Source organism: Pipistrellus kuhlii, unplaced genomic scaffold, assembly GCF_014108245.1.
Source record: "Pipistrellus kuhlii isolate mPipKuh1 unplaced genomic scaffold, mPipKuh1.p scaffold_m20_p_1, whole genome shotgun sequence".
Classification (NCBI taxonomy): Eukaryota; Metazoa; Chordata; class Mammalia; order Chiroptera; family Vespertilionidae; genus Pipistrellus; species Pipistrellus kuhlii.
The window spans coordinates 22,597,229-22,616,365 of NW_023425404.1; the positions used below are offsets into that span (position 1 = coordinate 22,597,229).

Sequence of the window (19,137 nt, forward strand, 5' to 3'; positions counted from 1 at the left end):
CAGCTCACAGCTTCCTCAAGGAATCCAAAACCATATAGCAATTTCTGATTCATCACCACTTAAATATTCTTATCGCTCTCACGTGCGAGGGGAACTTTACAGGTGCAGAACACACAGGTTTGTAAACAAAGTCCCTGACTTTCAGGTTGAAGTCTAAGAAATGATCATAATTAAAACAATAAATAATTGTGATACTTAATGAATAATAAATCTGAACTGTGATTCTCTCCTTGAATTACTGTGTATGAGCCACATCACGGGCACTTTTCCATTTAAGTCATCTTCCACATACAAACTTCAACTGCGTTTGGCTCAGCTTCCCATGAGTGCTCATGGCCGGTCCAGGCCGACGTTGCACTTCCTGGTCCAGCCTTGAGGCCAATGTCACTTGCAACGTGATTTCCAAATTTAAGTTGACACGGGACCCACTTAACTCGGAGACTGTGTTAATTCTTCGATGGGGGTTGGGTCCATTTGATGGTCTGTTGGATTCATTTAGTTGAGGAAAAAGGAGGAGGCGGAGGGAGGTTGCTTCCTTAGGTCCAAATAGATGCGGTCTTCCTGTTGACGCAGCAACCAGAGCGCTGAACACTGACCTCCAAACGACCGCTAAAGAATCGCTTTTGCTATTACAATCGCAAGCCTTCGGTTCCTACCACAACCCTCTATCCCGCAGGCTGGGGGTGCGGGGCTGGGTGGGGCCCGGGGGGAAAGGGGCGCTCCCGTAGGGGACTGGGCTGGGCGGAGCCCGGGGGGAAGGGGACGCTCCCGGGGGCGGTGCGGGGCTGGGCGGGGCCCGGGGGGAAGGGGACGCTCCCGGGGGCGGTGCGGGGCTGGGCGGGGCCCGGGGGGAAGGGGACGCTCCCGGGGGCGGTGCGGGGCTGGGCGGAGCCCGGGGGGAAGGGGACGCTCCCGGGGGCGGTGCGGGGCTGGGCGGGGCCCGGGAGAAGGGGTGCGCCGGGCGGCAGTGCGGGGCTGGGCGGAGCTGCCGGAGGGCGGGGCGGGGGCGGCCGCAGGCGCCCGGAGCTGCGGCGCCGCCGGGGCGGGTCCGCCTTCCCGGCGGAGCCGGCGCGACCGCGATGAGCGGGGACCTGTTGCTCTGGCTGCTGGCGCTGGGCGCGCTGCTGGCGCTGGCGGTGCAGCTGCTGCGCTTCCTGCGGGCCGATGGCGACCTGACCCTGCTGTGGGCCGAGTGGCAGGGCCGACGCCCAGGTGAGGGCCCGCGGCCGCCCCGGGCAGCGCCAGGCCGGCCCCGGGCCGCCGGGATTGCGCTGCCCCCGCGTCCCTCCCGGGGGAGGCGTGGAGCTTCCGCGTCGCCCGGCTGAGCCTGTTCCTGCGGCTGCGGGTGGGGGTGCACGGGGCGCTTCTGCCCTTTGTTGTTGTCTCTCCGGGTGGAGTGGACTTTGTCTGGAATGGGCGGGCGCCGAGCTGTTCGCGGGGTCCCCGGGAGCCTTGGAGGAGGAGGGAGCGCATCCCCCGCTGGGTAAGGGAGGGGTCCCTGTGCGGGCGGGAGCTGCGTGTTTCTACTTGCTGACGTCGTTGATCCACGACTTTTCACTCTCCTGGGGTTTTGAAATGGTAAACGTTGAGGTTGTCAACGAAGAGAACAACTGGACCTCTATAAATTTAGGGGAAAAGGTTTTTATTTCGGTCAAATTGAGAAGAACTCCGAGAATCCTTAAAACTGTGCTTGAACTTGGGAGCGCGAGGGCTGCTGATATAGGTAGTGAAGGAGTAAGCGGGAAGTACATCCATGTCAGAGATTAGCATTTCACACCGGGTGGGAAGGATGCACAGATAAGGTTGGGTCGGCCCCGCTTGTCATTGGGAATCTGAAAACAGAGTTTGGAGATACTTACCCTTCAAGGCAAACTTTTTTTCAGGATGCAGAAAGAACAGCACTGCTTCCTATCATTTATTTTTCATGTGATTATCCCCATGGAATATGCCCAGCAAGGAATTTGAAAGGCCCTATATTCTCCTTTGGTTACTGATTTTTAATGAGAGCAGTTAAAACATTCTCCACATAATCTGGAGTTCACCTACTTACTGGAATAGTAAAGGTATAAAGTTGGCAAAAACTAAATTGGCATTTTGCCCGGAGAAAGGTCATTATTGGCATACTAAGGGGGCATTCTGCATGTCCCATCTGTATCTGTGCTCTGCTTAACATTTATTAAATACATTCTAATAAATGTGCTTGGCCCTTTATTATTTACAAGGACTCGTACAAAATAGGCTTTGCTAATGTTACCTTCCAGGTAGGGAAACTAATGGAGAAACTTAATGACCTGCCCAAAGTTGGGCTTTGGATTCATAAGGGCTGGGGGAAGCGGGGTTTCCTTGGACCCAGCTTCCAGTAGGAAAAGAGTCGTCATTTAGAGATGTTTGTTTGGAAGTGAGAACTACTATGCTTTTAAAATGGGGCCGGGAGAGAAGGGAAGCGGCATTGCTTCTGTGAGGGTTGGAAATTGGTTCTCGGGGACCGAAAAAAATCTTAGAGGGTCCCTCCAAAGCTAAACCCTACCGGACAAAATCTTACTCTGTAGTATTTCATTTCTCTCATTTTTTTATTGGGGAGTAAAACATATGCAACTGACATTATTGAGTTCATGCAAAATACACTACACATATGCAAGGGCAGTGCTACAAAACTGTGACAAATTGATGGCTGTGGTTGGCAGACTCTCTCTTGATGGTTTGCTCCATCTCAGCAGATGGAATGCACGTGCCTGCTGGCTGCTTTGCGGATGTTTGTGTTTGAGCCTCAATGCTTTTGAATTAAATTGGATTTGAGAAGTACACAAAAAATAGTTTACATTTTGTTATTTAATTCTACAAAAAGATATTCAACCGCTGATTATGTCAAACATTGAAAAGGAGAAATGTTGACAATATCTAGCAGCCAGTTAAATGAAAAGTTATTTTCACATATCAAGCAAACGTTAAAAGTTAATGTTACTAAACATAGATTTTAAGAAATTTAATTATTTTTCAATGTTTTACTTTTGCTGGAAAAATAACGATTTTGGAGGATTTTAATTACATTGCTCTTGTGTGGTTATATAATTTGCATATGTAACATTACACTAAAAGTTACCCTGCAAATACGGATGTAAAAGTTAAGTGTTCATTTTTAACTTTTAATTTTTAAATTTAGCTATTCTTACTGATAGAACTCTTTATGTACAGTATGTAAACAGATATATAGTATTATCAGTGGAATTCAAATTCTATGGGGGGAGTTATTAGGAAGAAAATGACTTACAGGACTCTTGGGGGTGAGGGTGCTACTGAAAAAAAGTTACAGGAATATGGGGTAGACTCAGGTTCCAAACAGCTCAGACTGGGCAGACCAAAGTGAAAAAATATTGTCCTTCTCATCTTCTCTGGAGAGATAGTTTTTGTTACTTGAAAAATAAGCAATGTACTCACATAATAGAAAATTAAAAATACAAAAGGTTGTTTAGTGAAAAGAAAGCTCTTGCTTCCCCAGCTAGCCAGTATGCCTCCTTAGAAGGCAACCACCATTTCCTTATGTATTCTTCTAGAGAAATTCTCCGCATTCCCAAGCATATATCTCTCTCGATGACATTTAAGGGTGACTAATTTTAGATACTGCACCTGAGTCCAGAGGAAAAATCTATGGCACAAGTCCAGAGTGGAGAAAGTCGCAGCAGCACATGTGGCGAAAACTCAGGTTTTAGTTGACAGTCACCTAAATATGAGTCAACTGTGAACTGAATGCCAGAAAAATTAGGCAAGCCCCAGAGATATTTAGTGTCTTGAGGCAACAAACGGCAAACAACAACAGATGTCTCCTGTCATCCGGGTCAGCCTCTGTGCTGGGCCCTGGGGACCCAGCGGTGACTGCTGCAGCCACTGCCCAGGCCCTCACACGGCCTGTCTTCTGGGGAACAGCCGGAGCAATTCCGTCATCTTCCCTTGCTCTGGATTGCGCAGACCCCCGGGAATCCTGTGTCCCGCTCTGCTCAGCTCCTCTCCATAGAGCCGGCCATTGACCAACTAGAGCTTGGGCCAAGGGGTGTGAGCGGAAGAGGGTGGTAACCGGATGCCCTGTCATCTGAGGGAAGGTAGCAGAAATCGGAGGTGTTTATGGATTATGTAGCCTTAGAGAGAAGCAGGAGAGGAGAGGACTTAAGGAGGACATAGCAGCTGACTTCAAAGAAATGAGGGATTGTCAAGTGCGAGACTGGCTTGAGTTATTCTTTCCGATGCCCCAAGGCATCAGGTGCTGGCCGGGAGACATTAAAGGTACATCGTCACATCGCTGTTAGAATCCTTGAACTCCCTGAGTGGTCAGGCAGGTCCGAAAGAGGCTCCTGCCTCGGAGGTTACTAGCTTCCTTATCCCTCGGGGAATAAAGTGGAGATTAGCCAACCTGAAGAGAGAATTCTCACACTGGGTTTGGGGCTGAACTATAAGTTTCCTCCCAATTTGGAGAACCTGCTTTCAGAGGCTGTTTAGGGAGACCGCGGTATATGCCAGATTCTGTGGAATTGGCAAAGGAGAGTGTGCTAAAAAAAGAAAAGATTTTCTTCGGCCGGAAGGTTCCAGAACTTGCAGGTGGACTAAAGTAAGCGTGAGCCTGGGGTTTTTCATCATTGGGTTTCAATAGTATTTGAACATTGGGGTGAAATAAAATCTTTGTTAGTCCTATGCTAATGAGTCAATAGTTATTATAAACAGACTATATTTACCCTAGGGTCTGAGAATTGCAGAACGTTGGAACAATCAGAAGTCTGTGAATGGATAAATGACTATTTGAATATACATTTTGATATTCCTGAGAAAGTCCTGTAGGAGGTGCCTCTGTTGTGCCTTTCCATGAAAGCATATTATATGATGGGAAAGCATTGTAGACAAGACATGGTATTTGGGATGTTTGCATCCTCAGTTCAGACATTTACATGAAACCTCTTTCCCGAGGACAAGTTGCTTTTTCTTGAATGGCTGAAAAACAGTTGGGTTTTATTTTTTTAATTTTTAATTTTTATTTTTTAATTTTAATTTTTTAAAATATATTTTATTGATTTTTTTACAGAGAGAAAGAGAGAGGGATAGAGAGCTAGAAATATCAATGAGAGAGAAACACCGATCAGCTGCCTCCAGCACACCCCGCACTGGGGATGTGCCCGCAACCAGGGTACATGCCCTTGACCGGAATCGAACCCAGGACCCTTCAGTCCGCAGGCCGACGCTCTATCCACTGAGCGGCCGACGCTCTATCCACTGAGCCAAACCGGTTTTGGCAACAGTGGGTTTTAAAACATTGGTTATTTTAAAATGCGGGCACCATAGTCTAGTGGACTTCGGAGCTAGATGTACCTGGGCTCATATCCCAGCTCTGCTAGGGCTCTTGGGTGATTGTTCTACAGTTATTTATATTAGTGTGCCAGGCACCGAGGATATAGCAAGGAACAAGGCAGATAGGGTCACAGCCTTAAGGGAGTTTGTAGCCCAATGCGGTAAATCAATTTCTGTAAACCTCAGTTTCCTTTTTTTACAAAATGGAGATAATTCTTACTTCATAAGGTTCTTCTGAGGATTTTTATAAGGTAATGCAAACACATAGGAAATAATGAACAAAATGGTAAACAGTTACAGTTAGTAACCCCATTGCCCCTGGCTGGAAAAATTGGGACATAAGTTATTTATGTTTTGGTTTTAAAATATCTGTTTTTAAGAGACTTAGCAATGATCACAATGGACATTTGATTAAGCTCTGAGTATGAGTCACACACTCTACTGAGAGCTCAACAGGTTTTAACTCATTCCTCTCAGCAGTGCTATAGTCCAATTTTCCGGTTATAGAAAATGGAGGCTCTGAGTCCTCACACAGGAGCGTTTCACTGCTGTGCGGGGTGGAGCGGGGATGTGAACCCTGGCAGTTCCAGGAGCTCAGACTGTCAACCTAACAGGCTGTAGAACTGCCTGATGAAAATAGTAAACTAGTTTCCTGATTTTTCGTATTTCTAATAGAAAACCAGAAATGCACATAAGTGGTTATACTGGTTTACTATTGTTTAAATAAACACTTTTGATTAGTAAGGCGCACAGGAATGCTGCATCACAGTGACTACACTTTCAGATAGACAGGCTATCATCTACATTGCAAACAAGTTTTTTTCATTGGATAAGAGGAGAATAAACCACTCATCCTTGCTTTATTCCTATAACATTTTTACAGGCTTTAAGGAGAACATGATTGGGCCAGGAGAGTACAGCATTTCATCTCACTGTCATGTATTTCATAGTGGGTGAGCCACCGGATTCTCCTGAGATGAAAGTGCAGGCATTTGGGGGAACATGATCTTTACTAAATAGGCATCAGATATGATTGACAGATGGGGAACATATGACTTTCGAAGTCCAGGGTGGTCTCGCCATACCATAGAGTAGGACTTAGCATATTCAGATTCATTATCAATACCTCCATTGCAAGAAATTAGAATAATAGAATTGAAAACTGAATAGGACCTTAGTAGTCATCTTAATCTGAATCTCTTGTTTTATGGAGAAGGAAAATGAGAAACTGAGTCTAGGCAGACTTTCTATTTACTTAGCCTTACTTTTTCCCCATTAAATATACAGATAAGTAGAGCCTTGAAGTCAGACCATGGAGTTATAAAGCTTACCTTGAAGTAAAGTCTGAAAAACTCACTCAAGAGTCTGAATACACAAAATAAAGAATTGATAATTGTTCCCTATATGATTTATATTCATGCTTTTTTTTTTAATTGGGGAGGAGTTGTTTTCTTAGGATATTTAATAATTTAAAAAAAAATTACTTTATTGAGGTATGATAATCATATAAAAGTGCACATAGCCCAGTCGGTGTGGGTCAGTGGTTGAGCCTTGACCCGTGAACCAGGAAGTCATGGTTCAATTCCCAGGCAGGGCACAAGCCCAGGGTGCGGGCTCCATCCCAGGAGAGGGTGTGCAGGAGTCAGACGATCCATGATTCTCTCTCATCATTGATGTTTCTGTCTATCCCTCTCCCTGAAATCAATAAAAACATGTATTTTTTTAAAAAAATGCACATAGTTAATACAAACAACTTGAGTTTGGGGATAAGTATACATCTGTGAGACTATCACCATAATATCAAGGCCATAAACAGAATATTTAAATTTTTATATGCCACACATTATATCTTCATAATTAGAGGTATTTTTAAAATACTTTCTTGGGGGGATAATCTTTGCATATGGGTGTAATCCATAGCTTATTTTCTCCTCTCAATCCTTATCCTTTCTCAATAGAATGGGAGCTGACTGACATGGTGGTATGGGTGACTGGAGCATCAAGTGGCATTGGTGAGGAGCTGGCTTACCAGCTGTCAAAACTAGGAGTTTCTCTGGTGCTGTCTGCCAGAAGAGAGAATGAGCTGGAAAGGGTGAAAAGAAGATGCCTTGGTAAGTAAATCTGAAACAGCAATAAATCAGAATCCAAACTCAAATACAGTTCGGGGAATTTCCTGGGCAGTATACTCAGGCTCCAAACACTCCACGTGTTTTGACCCAAATCCTCTTCCTTCTGGCATCTCTCAATTAGCTGCTCTGGCCTCTTTCTTCCCTTTTTCTGCTGTCTGTCTTCCTTTTTTTGCACTGCCTCTTGGCATTAGGAAGTGACCACTAATTCTCTCAAATGTTGATGGATTTTTTAGAAATCACATTAATGTCTTCTATTTTTCACAGTGGTTCTTATGTATGACACACATGTATGTAATCGCAGAAATTTAATTGGAAAGGATCCTGACACATTCTTGTTTTGCCCTTTGACCTGGCTGACATAAGTGCACAATATCTGCTAAAATGTCAGATATTAAAGCCATGTAGGATGGTATAACATTTTTGTTATAAAAGATGAAGTTTAAAAAAATGCAACTTGCGATGGTATTTTTCTTTTTTTTTTCTTTTTTTAAAAACATTTTTAAATTAAATTATTATCTGTGTACATATTTTAACATTGCCCCCCTCTCCCATACATACCCTCCCTCCCCAGAGTTTTGTGTCCATTGGTTGTACTTATATGCATGTATACAAGTCCTTCAGTTGATCTATTATCTCCCCCAGATCTCCCTACCCTACCTGCTGTAATTTTACAGTCTGCTTGTTGCTTTACTGTCTCTATATCTATCTTTTGGTTCATCAGTTTATAATGTTCTTTATTATCCATAAATGAGTGAGGTCATGTGGTGTTTCTCTTTCATTGACTGGCTTATTTCACTCAGCATGATGTTCTCCAATTCCATCCAGATTGCTGCAAATGATGAGAATTCCTTCTTTTTTATGGCAGCATAGTATTCCATTGTGTAGATGTACCATAGTTTTTTGATCCAATCATCTGCTGACGGGCACCTAGGCTCCCATTTGACCCAGTAATCCCACTCCTAGGAATATATCCCAAGAAACTAGAAACACCAATCAGAAAGGATATATGCACCCCTATGTTCATAGCAGCACAATCTATTGATACAATAGTTAGAATTTGGAAACAGCGACCATTTTTTTGGTCATCTTCCTATCATTCTTTAGACACCTTCTTTCACTTTGCTATGGAACTGAGCACCCAAAAATGAGTCAGTTGCATAAGCTACTAGGGCCCTTTCAGGATATTGATTTTTAGAGAAAGTGAAAGGGAGGGAGGGAAGGAGAAGAGAAAGAGGTGGGGAGAGGAACATCGATGTGAGAGGCACACATCGATTGGTTGCTTCCTACATGTGCCCTATCTGGAGCTGGGGAATGAACCTGCAACCCAGGTATGTGTCCTTGACCAGGAATTGAACCTGTGACCCTTTGGTGTGCAGTCAATATTCTAACCACTGGGAAACACCTGCCAGGGGTGGGCCATTTCTTGTGATAATTCCACTGTCGAGACCTGCAATTCCTATGCTGGCAAAGATGAATCATATCAGCATTTCTTAGTTGGAATGAAGCTGATTATTTTCCTTTTATCTGTTAGACAATGGGTGCAAACTTTTTCTTTTAAAATAGTTAATGTTTCACAATTTACTCCTTTGCCCATAAAACCTTTATATATCTCTCTACTTGCTTGTGTGTGTTTTTTCTTATTGGCATTAAGTATTGTATTCCAAGGTTAGAATTCACAAGAAAAAAAATACTTTTTTAATGACCAGAAATAGAAAGGGCTATATAGTACAACATGTATCCTGCTTGGGAATTCCAGGGTTATGTGCCCTGACCTGGAATTGAACCATCACCTCCTGGTTCATATAGGTTGACACTCAACCGCTGAGCCACATGGACTGAGCCCTCCGATTTTTTCTTAGCATGTAGCACTGTCTTGACTTCTTCTAGAGTCTGTTCCAACATTAGACTGTTTACATACAAGTTGAGGAGAGCTATTCTATTTCCTGTGCACCCAGCCGGCTTTTATTTAATAAGATGTTGCCAGTCCTCTTCTTTATCACTGAGAAACTCTTCTGCAGAGCCACTCAGAAATGAGTTTGTTGCCAAGTCTGGTTGTGGGATGGGTGTTAATGCAAGTAGCAAAGAGCTTGACTGAACTATTGCATGACCTCCTCACTAATTTTTAATGTCTTTATTTAGAGAATGGCAATTTAAAAGGAAAAGATATACTTGTTTTGCCCTTTGACCTGGCTGACATAAGTTCACATGAGGTGGCTACCAAAGCAGTTCTGCAGGAGTTTGGTAAAGTAAGTAGCATTTTGAATTGACATGCTTTGCTTTGAAGTAGCTGCAAAGAGATTCCCATTTGTGGTGCTTCATTAAAAGGGCTTTAGGCAAATGGGTCCACGCAGTGAGATCAAGGCCTATGAGTTGGGCCTTTTAATCTCTGAGTTGGTGGCTTTGTGAAATTAGTACTTTCCATACCTTAACGAGTACTAACTCCTCCATGTAGAACAAAAGAAGCTAAAAACTCAGTGCCTTTTATTTTTATCACACTACTTTCCATAAAGAGTCACCTAGTAGAAATTTAATTCCATGGGTGAATTCTAATTTTTTATATTTTTATACTGATTGGAAATATACCAATCTGTTCCAGTGATGTTTCAAGTTATCAATATAAGTAATCATCCCTAGGGATTCCATCAGTCCATCCATAGGTCATCACCAAAGAGCCTGTTTTCTAATTTTACTGTCTAGATCGACATTCTGGTCAACAATGGTGGAAGATCCCAGCGTTCTCTGTGTGTGGAATCCAGCATGGATATCTACAAGGAGATGATAGAGCTTAACTACTTAGGAACGGTGTCCTTGACAAAGTGCGTTCTGCCTCACATGATCGAGAGGAAGCAAGGGAAGATTGTAACTGTGAATAGCTTCATGGGTATCTTGGCTGCGCCCCTTTCTACTGGATATTGTGCAAGCAAACATGCTCTTCGGGTAAGTCTGCTCAAGCAAACTTTGATAGAACTGACCTAAATGTACATGGGGATATATTAATAATATGGCCATCACTGTAAGAGGTCATTGGAACTGGGCAGTTATGTGGAGAGACAGAAAGAAACCCAAGGAGACCTTTGATAGATATCACCAGAAGATGTTAAAAAAGACTTGAGCCTCACATGCCTCTTTGTAATTCAACAAACATGTATTGAGTACACCTACATTGTGTCATACACTGCCAACAGATCCTGGGGATATAAAGATGAGATATGGTTCCTGCCCTCAAGAAGTATAGTCTAGTCAACATGTCACCCTTCCCCTTCTCATTTCTACCATATCTTCTTGGCAAATTTGGGGTCTACTCCTCACTTTTTTTTTTTTTATATATATACTGCAGGATGTAGTTATCCTCCCTATTTCTGTGACTTTTTTTCCCCTTTCCCCTTTTGGGTGGGATTTATCTTACTTGGTCTAAATGTCAGAAATAGGAACTACCCACTAGATGTTTAGCTTTGACCTTCATATTCTTTGCTGGGATTAGCTTTGACTCAATTTACCCTGGGTGCTTTGAAAGAAGAAAAGCTAGTCAAGGCAGAGGCTAGGAGAAAAGCTTGGTTTGGTTTGCTTAACTTATGAGATGTGAATATTAGAAACATATGAATTTTTTAATGTTGGCTATGAGTGGATATGAAGAATTGTTATTAAACTGCAACGTGGAACAAATTAGATCATAAGGCCAAGAGGAGAAGAATGATTAAAGGAGACACGCAATTTATAATTAATGCTATTGAAGGTCAGTGTACATAGAATGTTTCACTGTTGGAAAATGAGACGAATAACTGTCTGATCATCAGCTTCATGAAAATTTGAAGCTTTAGTTCCTTAGGACGTCCTTTCTGTTGTGAAAAGTAGACAGTTGAAGAGAGTGATGAAATGGAATGCTGCACTGATGATTTCCTCATACCTGGCACTATAAGGTATCAGGCACTTCCTGCAGAGCAGTTGGGCAAGTCTCGGGCTGGCAGATGAGGGAAAAGCAGTTACACCATATGTTTGGCACCAAGTATCTCATAAGACATGCAGGATGTTTTCAGTCAGACAATATGAGTGTCTGGCCTGCCCTTCCAGACTCATTGTTTTGTTATTGGATCTGATGCTCTGACACAATGTGGCAGATTGAGACTAGCTGCTTATATCAGTAGCTGAGCTCTGAAACCAGAAAGCTCTTTGAAGAGCACGTTTCCTTCCCGGTGCCCAGAAAGCTGTAGCATGAACTTGTTTATCAATGAAAGTTCACACGCTGTACCAGATGTGATTTCAGACAAGGAGAGGTGTTGATGTTTGATGTGTTGGCTCTCAGTGGCATCGGTCCTCTCTCTTTGCTGAAGCGGGGTGGAAAGCTAAGGGTTTGGGAGTTCGTTCACTTAGCTTTTTTTCCTGCCCGTGAGTTAGGCTCTGCATGTGTCTCTGACAGCATGAATCCTCACGGGCCCTATTTGTCTGAGGTCAGCATTAAGGGCTGGTAAAACTATTTAATGTTGTTGGATCATAAGTAAATGTACCCTGGGTTAGCTGTTTAGGCTTTTCAGTAGTTAACTCAGCTTCTAGTCTTGGACCATTTCCTAAATTAGGAAAAGAGACTAGGGAAAGATGTTTACTCCCTGTTTGGGTTATAAATGGCCAGTGTCTTTAAGTCTAGAGGGTCTTTAACCGCCCAGAAAAGGTGGGTGTTGGCTGAAACTAATTGTCTGTTAAACTAGTAATAAATAGAAAAAGTTGAATTTTTCCTTGAGAGTGTGTTAAGTACTAATCCCTCTCACTCGCTCTTGCCCCAGTATGGGCACCTTAAACCACAATGAGGGATAAAAAGAAACCAAATCTGAGTGATTTTCAGTGGGAAACATGCACCCTTTTTGGAGTGGGTACACGGGGACTGGTCTAAGGAGGATGTATCAGAATCTCCAGGGGCCAGTTTTTCACCTATCCAGTGCTTGTCTGCCCTAAAAATCACTGATGGCATGACCCACCACTTCCAAACAGGTGAGCCATTCATACCCGGAAAGAGCTGAGAATGCTATTCTTGATTGCCTCCAGTCTCAAGGTTAAAAATGGCTGATAAGATCGCACGATTACATTTCATGTGCTTTATTCAGGCATTTCAGAACATACTTCATAATGTGCTGCTATTGTCCTTCACAAAGACAAGTAATTTCATGCTAATAGTAAGCATGAGATGTGTCTGTGTTTATTCTGTTTGCTTTATTTCATATTAGGGTTTTTTTAATGGCCTCCGAACCGAACTTGCCACGTACCCGGGGATAGTAATTTCTAACATTTTCCCAGGACCAGTGCAATCAAATATTGTGAAGAACGCGCTAACTAATGATGGAACACAGGTAAACATTTCTAGCTGGGAGGCGATTTGAATGGTTTAATAGCCGTGTGTAGGCTTTGCATCACTGCGCCTCAGGGTTTCCATGTTAGGGCTGCTTACGACTTCTTTGCAAACCTTCACTCGTAGCATTGGGAAAATTGTTAAGGTTAGCTGATGGTGTTTTAGCAGCCAATTTTAATAAAGGCTAAAGAAATTGCTGAGATATTATGGTAAGTGGTCCACTATTATGTGATTTTTAAAAACCAGTTTCTATAAATTCATAAATTATAACAACACTGAGAGGTTCTGTGTGGCTGAAGTTCAGTCTATTAAACTGACTGGGCTTTTAAAAAGGAGTCCCAGTGAAGGAGCTTAGAAAAACACTTGTGGCATTTTGATAATTTTATTTCAGCCTCACCCAGGCCCGTGTTTTCCTCAGCTCAGATGACACATCATAAAGCGATTTATCAAATGAATAGCACGTGTCTCACGAAGAATCCAGCGCCACTTAATAATACCCAGACCCCTCTACAGACCAGGAAATTTTTCTTCTTCATTAAAATTTATTTCTACCGAGACATAAGTCTGTATATGCTTCTTTGTAAATGTTAACAGATATAATTTATATTTTCACATTTTTTTGTGTGTGTGGAGGCTTTAAGGTAAAATAGAATAATTACCCAATTATAGGAATCAAGGGACTTGGGATGTAGACCTGGTTATTATAATGATCTGTGTGAGCACAGGTGAGCTGCTACCTTTCTGGGCCTCAGTTTGTCATCCTAATAAAAGGCTAATATGCAAATATTCATCACAGCAGGGAACTGAGACTGCATGGTGCTGGGCTGGGGCAAGGGACCTGAGGCCATGCCCCTGCCCTGGTGCTGGGGCCAGGGGACCTGAGGCCTCGCCCTCCCCAAGACCACGCCCTCTGCCCCAGCGCTGGGATGTAAGGCTGTGTCCTCGACCCAGCAGGGCTTGACAGGGGTGGGGACGGCCAGATCTTGATGTTGCCCAATGAGGGTGGGGCCTGTCGGACACTTCTATTATAGAGAAAGGGCAAATAGCAATATTAAAATACTTCCTCTACTTAATTCTTTTTTAATGTGCACCAATTTCATGCACCGGGCCACTAGTTTATTTATAGAATGGTAGTGGGTTAACTAGATCAGCAGTGCCAGATTTGTTCACTACCAAGAAATCACTTTTTGTCTTTTTGTTGTTTTACCCCCATGGACTCTAGGGGTAGCCTTGTTTCCTTTAGGCTTTTGGAAACCTTATAGGCACCTATTATTTTCCACTGGGTCTGAAAAGGCATGAGGTCACACTCAAAAGTCAACTAGATGACTTCTGGGTCCTTTCTAGCTTAAAAGTTCTGTGAAATGCCTCGGTTAAATACTCAGCATTCCCTTAATGTTTGAAATATTTCTTAGGCTGTACATAGTGATGTAGACCAGTCCCACAAGATGGCAACCGGCCGGTGTGTGCGGCTGATGCTAATCTGCATGGCCAATGACTTGAAAGAAGTTTGGATTGCGGATCAACCTTTTTTGTCGCTGGCGTATTTGTGGCAGTATATGCCAACCTGGGCCATGTGGCTAACCAACAAATTAGGGAAGAAAAGGATTGAGAACTTTAAGAAGGGCCTGGTAAGAACCATTTATAAATTTCTTAATACGTGTCAATCTTTAGGAAAGTATGAAATTTTTGAGCGCTAAAAAAACCTTTCTTATTAACTGCACTAATCTCATGATATCAACACAAAATATACCGTGTTTTCCCGAAAATAAGACATCCTCCGAAAATAAGACCTACTTACAGGTTTCCTTCTGATTGAAATATAAGGCATTCCCCCGAAAGTAAGCCCCACCCCCCTCAGGCTAAACATGAGCGATTTGGCCCACTGATTCTGAAAGAAATAGAGTCACAAGAAATTCACCAGGAAATTTAAAAATTGGATTGTTATGATGATGTTCCAGAAGATGATGACATGATTGTCATTGAATAAATGAGTAAATTCTTGATACTGTAGGATTCACAGTTTGTCTGGTTTGTGTTGACAACTACCGTACTACCGCACCGTATACAGATAATAAATTTCCTTTATTTTCATTTAACAATAAATGTGTACCGTATTCTTCTTCGTGGAAAAATAAGACATCCCCTGAAAATAAGACCTAGTGCATCTTTGGGAGCAAAAATTAATATAAGACACTGTCTTATTTTCGGGGAAACAGGGTATTAGCAGTATTCTATGCCCCATGCATATCTGTTGGTTTATTACAAATTACTGCTGGTCTTGAAGAAAAGAGTTTTCTACAAGGTAAAATCGAGTCAGAGATTGCCTTTTGCTTCTACACTCATTGTTTGACCAGCGTATGTGCCAAATGCTCTTTCTCCTCACAAACTCATATTCATCCTATAAGTCTCAGCTCTGGTGTCTCCCCCATGGGTTGATACTTTAGTTCTCCCCGGGAAGTCAACCTTGCCTGGTGCTTACCAGTTACTGTGCTGTTAAAACTGACGTACTCACGCTGGGAAGTGCTGGTTCCTTTGACTTGATCTAGAAGCACTCTGCACACCTGAGCTGTGCCTATGTCCATGTCTAAGAAAATATGCTGGTAACTCGTTTTTCCAACAGTCATTCTTTTAGGAAAGTGAGGAATAGTATGAACTGCTTCTGAGAAAATTGTGGCCATCAAAAGAGTTTAATATATAGGAAATGTGGGAGTTATGCCAAAAATTATAGATATGATTACACAAAGAAAGGTTATTTCTGTGGATGTTTTAAAAAAAAATATATTTTATTGATTTTTTTACAGAGAGGAAGGGAAAGGGATAGAGAGTTAGAAACATCAATTAGCTGCCTTCTGTACATCCCCTACTGGGGATGTGCCCGTAACCAAGGTACATGTCCTTGACTGAAATCGAACCTGGGCCCCTTCAGTCGGTAGGCCAATGCTCTATGCACTGAGCCAAACTGGCCAGGACAGGATGGTTTTATTGTTGAAGTATGTCTTTCAGTGATACTACTTATTTTTGAAGAAAGAAGTTAGTAGGGATTGACATATAAAGAGAATTCTAAAATGGGATTATACCATATGTATCATTATATAACCTACCACTATTTAAGCAATCCATGAATTGCCAGACATTTATTTTGATTCAACTTTTTGCAGGATAGCAAAAAATGAATTAGTGAAAAAAAAGCAAAAATGCTTAAAACAAAATGCTTTAAAAACACTTAAAGGTTATAAAACTTCCATGCTGCACTAACCTTTCCAGAGCTTGAAAAATCATGAAGATAAGGGGGTAGGGGGAAGAGTTATACATTTTCTACCAAATTGTACTGGGGACTAGTTTGCTTTGTGCCAAATTATTTGTTAGTATTTTGGTAATGTTGGGGCTTGGTAGTGTAGGATGGGTCTAAACTAAAGGTAGAGCTTCTTCAAAGAGAACATCTAAGTTCTATGGAATACAGCTGATAGAGTGGTATTGTGCCCACGGATGGAGAAGAATTCAGAGGGAAAGGCTAGAGGTGACAGCATTCTGGTGCCAGGCTACCTTATTCAGTCCCATGACCTTGGGCAAGTTACTTCTCTGTAAATCAATAATCCCATCTTACAAAATGGAGATTACTGATGACAATAGCATCTAGTCATAGGATTGTCATGGAGTTTGAATGAGTTAGTATGTAGAAGTGTTATACTTATTGAGGATTAGCTGTTAATGCTTTCATTTTGATGGTACAAGGCTACTGAGCTAATAGATAGTGAAGATCAAAGTTAAATAAGAGGCCAGAGAGATAATACATTATAGAAATAGTTGTTTCAGAGGGGAAAGAAGGACCAGGGGCTAGAGTTTCAGTCCTACTCTAGCAGATGTTATTTTGTTTTATTTACACAATATCTAATTATAAAGTATAAATATCACTCAGCAAATCTAGCATTTGATTACATCTATCCTTTGCTAACAGTGATGGCCTTTCACTTCCTACCACTGTCTTTAATATATTGTTTATTACATGTCTTATCGCTTTATTACTTTTTTAAATGATAAACTGGACATCATTTTATTTCCCAGGACCATTTCTGAGATATCATACCTCATTTTTCACTCAAAACCATGAGAACTAAAAAATTGTTTCTCACTTTTTTTACTCAATTCTCTCCTCCTTGCTTCTTTCCTCCACATTATTTTCTATTATATATGTCCATCTCTTTATTTTGATTTGTTTACAAGTATCTAAGTTAAGAGAATGCCAATATAGCTTTAGCTCAAATTAAATGTAGTTGGCAATAATACTTGAATTTGTTTCTGTCCTTGAGGCTAAGAACAGTATGTCTGGAACTTTGATGAATTTTTATTATTTTAAGAGATCAAGAACAATAGCTGCATTGACTTTTGTGTTTTATTTTTTATCATACTGCAAGTTCTTGGAAGTGGAAAATGCGTATCTTCCCAGATGAAATGTTACATCCGTAGGGATAAATGAGTTGCTTTGTTTTCTATTATAAGCAATATACTAAAAGTTCACAAAAACATTTTAGAGTCATCAAATATTTCTATTCTAAATATTCTGACTCTTTGTAATTATTAAGACAAGTCAGTGTGGGTACGATATGCTATTCTAGAGAAGAAATAATAGAGATTTCAGCATTTACAAAATGGCATGAGCAGATGCTTCCTAGTGATAGAGACGATAATGATGCTAAATCCATTTTCTAGCTCTAAGCTCTAGAGTTTTAGCTATGATTTTTATTCTAATTTAAGCATTTACTCAGGTTTTAAAAGAATTCTCAACAGTGAATCATAATTATATATCTCCTTAAAATAGAAGGAATTGTCAAAAACTGGGGTAAATTCAGGACTGACTCATGTTGTTGTCACTTTGTTCCAGGATGCAGATTCTTCTTATTTTAAAATCTGGAAGACAAAACATGACTGACAGAGTACTTGCATTTCAAGCCACTGGAGGGAGAAATGGAAAACGTGAAAACAGCCATTTTCTTGTGCACAGAAGACTAACTTGTGATTTTACTTCTTAATATATACAATCTCTCTTTCAACATGTAATAAGCAACAAATAAAAGATTATTATGAAACTTGCAATAAAGATGGTAATATGTACTACATTCTTGGATAAGAGATCATATATAACATATTCTGGCATTTATACTTATAATCTAGGTTAGTGGAATGCTAATCAAAGAATTATAGAAATCCATTAATGTAAATGTAGGGGCCAGTACACGAAGCTGAGTGCTGGGTAATGAGCATATGTAAATGGTTATGCCACCAAGGTACCTACACTCTCTTAGAAGAATTGACAGGAAGTAGGACTCCTAGCAGCCATGATTTATTCAATACCGGTTATATGCCATTTGCTGTACTGAAGTGCTTTATATATATATAATTTTTTTTTTTTTAAACTAGAGGTCCAGTGCATGAAATTCGTGCACAAGGATGTGTGTCTCTCCGCCCAGCCTGCACCCTCTCCAATCTGGGACCCCTCCAAGTAGGATCAGGCCTAAATGGGCAGTTGGACATCCCTCTCACAATCCAGGACTGCTGGCTCCCAACTGCTTGCCTGCCTGATTGCCCTTAACTGCTTCTGCCTGCCAGCCTGATCACCCCCTAATCACTCCCCCTGCCAGCCTGTTTGCCCCTAACTGCCCTCCCCTGCAGGCCTGGTCACACCTTACTACCCTTCCCTATAGACCTGGTCCCCCTCAACTGCTCTCCCCTGCAGGCCTGGATCCCCCTGCCCCCCAATTGCCCTTCCCTGCAGGCCCAGTTGCTCTCAACTTCCCTCCTCTGCCAGCCTGATCACCCCTAACTGCCCTCCCCTGCAGGCTTGATTGCCCACAAGTGCCCTCCTTTGCAGACCTGGTCCCTCCCAACTACCCATCTTGTGGCAGCCATCTTATGTCCACATGGGGTTGGAGTGACAGTCAATTTGCATATTATCATTTTATTAGATAGGATTTCAGAGAGGAAGGGAGAGGGATAGAAACATCAATGATGAAAGAAGATCATGGATCGGCTGCCTCCTGCACACCCATCTGGGAATCAAGCCCACAATCCGGCATGTGCCCTTGACCAGAATCGAACCCGAGACCCTTAAGTCTGCAGGCCAATGCTCTATCTACTGAACTAAACTGGTCAGGGTTGAGGTGCTTTGTATTAATTCATTTATTCCTCATGAAAGTACAGTAAGTAGGTGGTGTTATCTTCCTTTGTAGAGGAAGAAAGATACCCAAAGCAAGTAGGTATTACTTTCCCAAGGTCACAGGGCTGGTAAGGGGTAAAGTCAAGAGTAAGGAAGAATCCATTGGTAATCCCTTACTCTATAATTAATTTTAT

The 19,137-nt window shown here is 42.0% G+C and overlaps 1 protein-coding gene across 1 annotated transcript; it reads left to right on the forward strand.

Annotated features, from left to right (window-relative positions):
* Positions 1-994: 994 nt before the first annotated feature.
* Positions 995-17,887, forward strand: DHRS7 (dehydrogenase/reductase 7). Its single transcript, XM_036434973.2, has 7 exons — positions 995-1,212; positions 7,287-7,439; positions 9,597-9,703; positions 10,155-10,394; positions 12,671-12,793; positions 14,205-14,420; positions 17,672-17,887. Exons 1-7 carry the CDS (start codon positions 1,080-1,082, stop codon positions 17,717-17,719), a joined length of 1,020 nt encoding a protein of 339 aa, XP_036290866.1. The 5' UTR covers positions 995-1,079; the 3' UTR covers positions 17,720-17,887.
* The last annotated feature ends 1,250 nt before the right edge of the window (positions 17,888-19,137 follow it).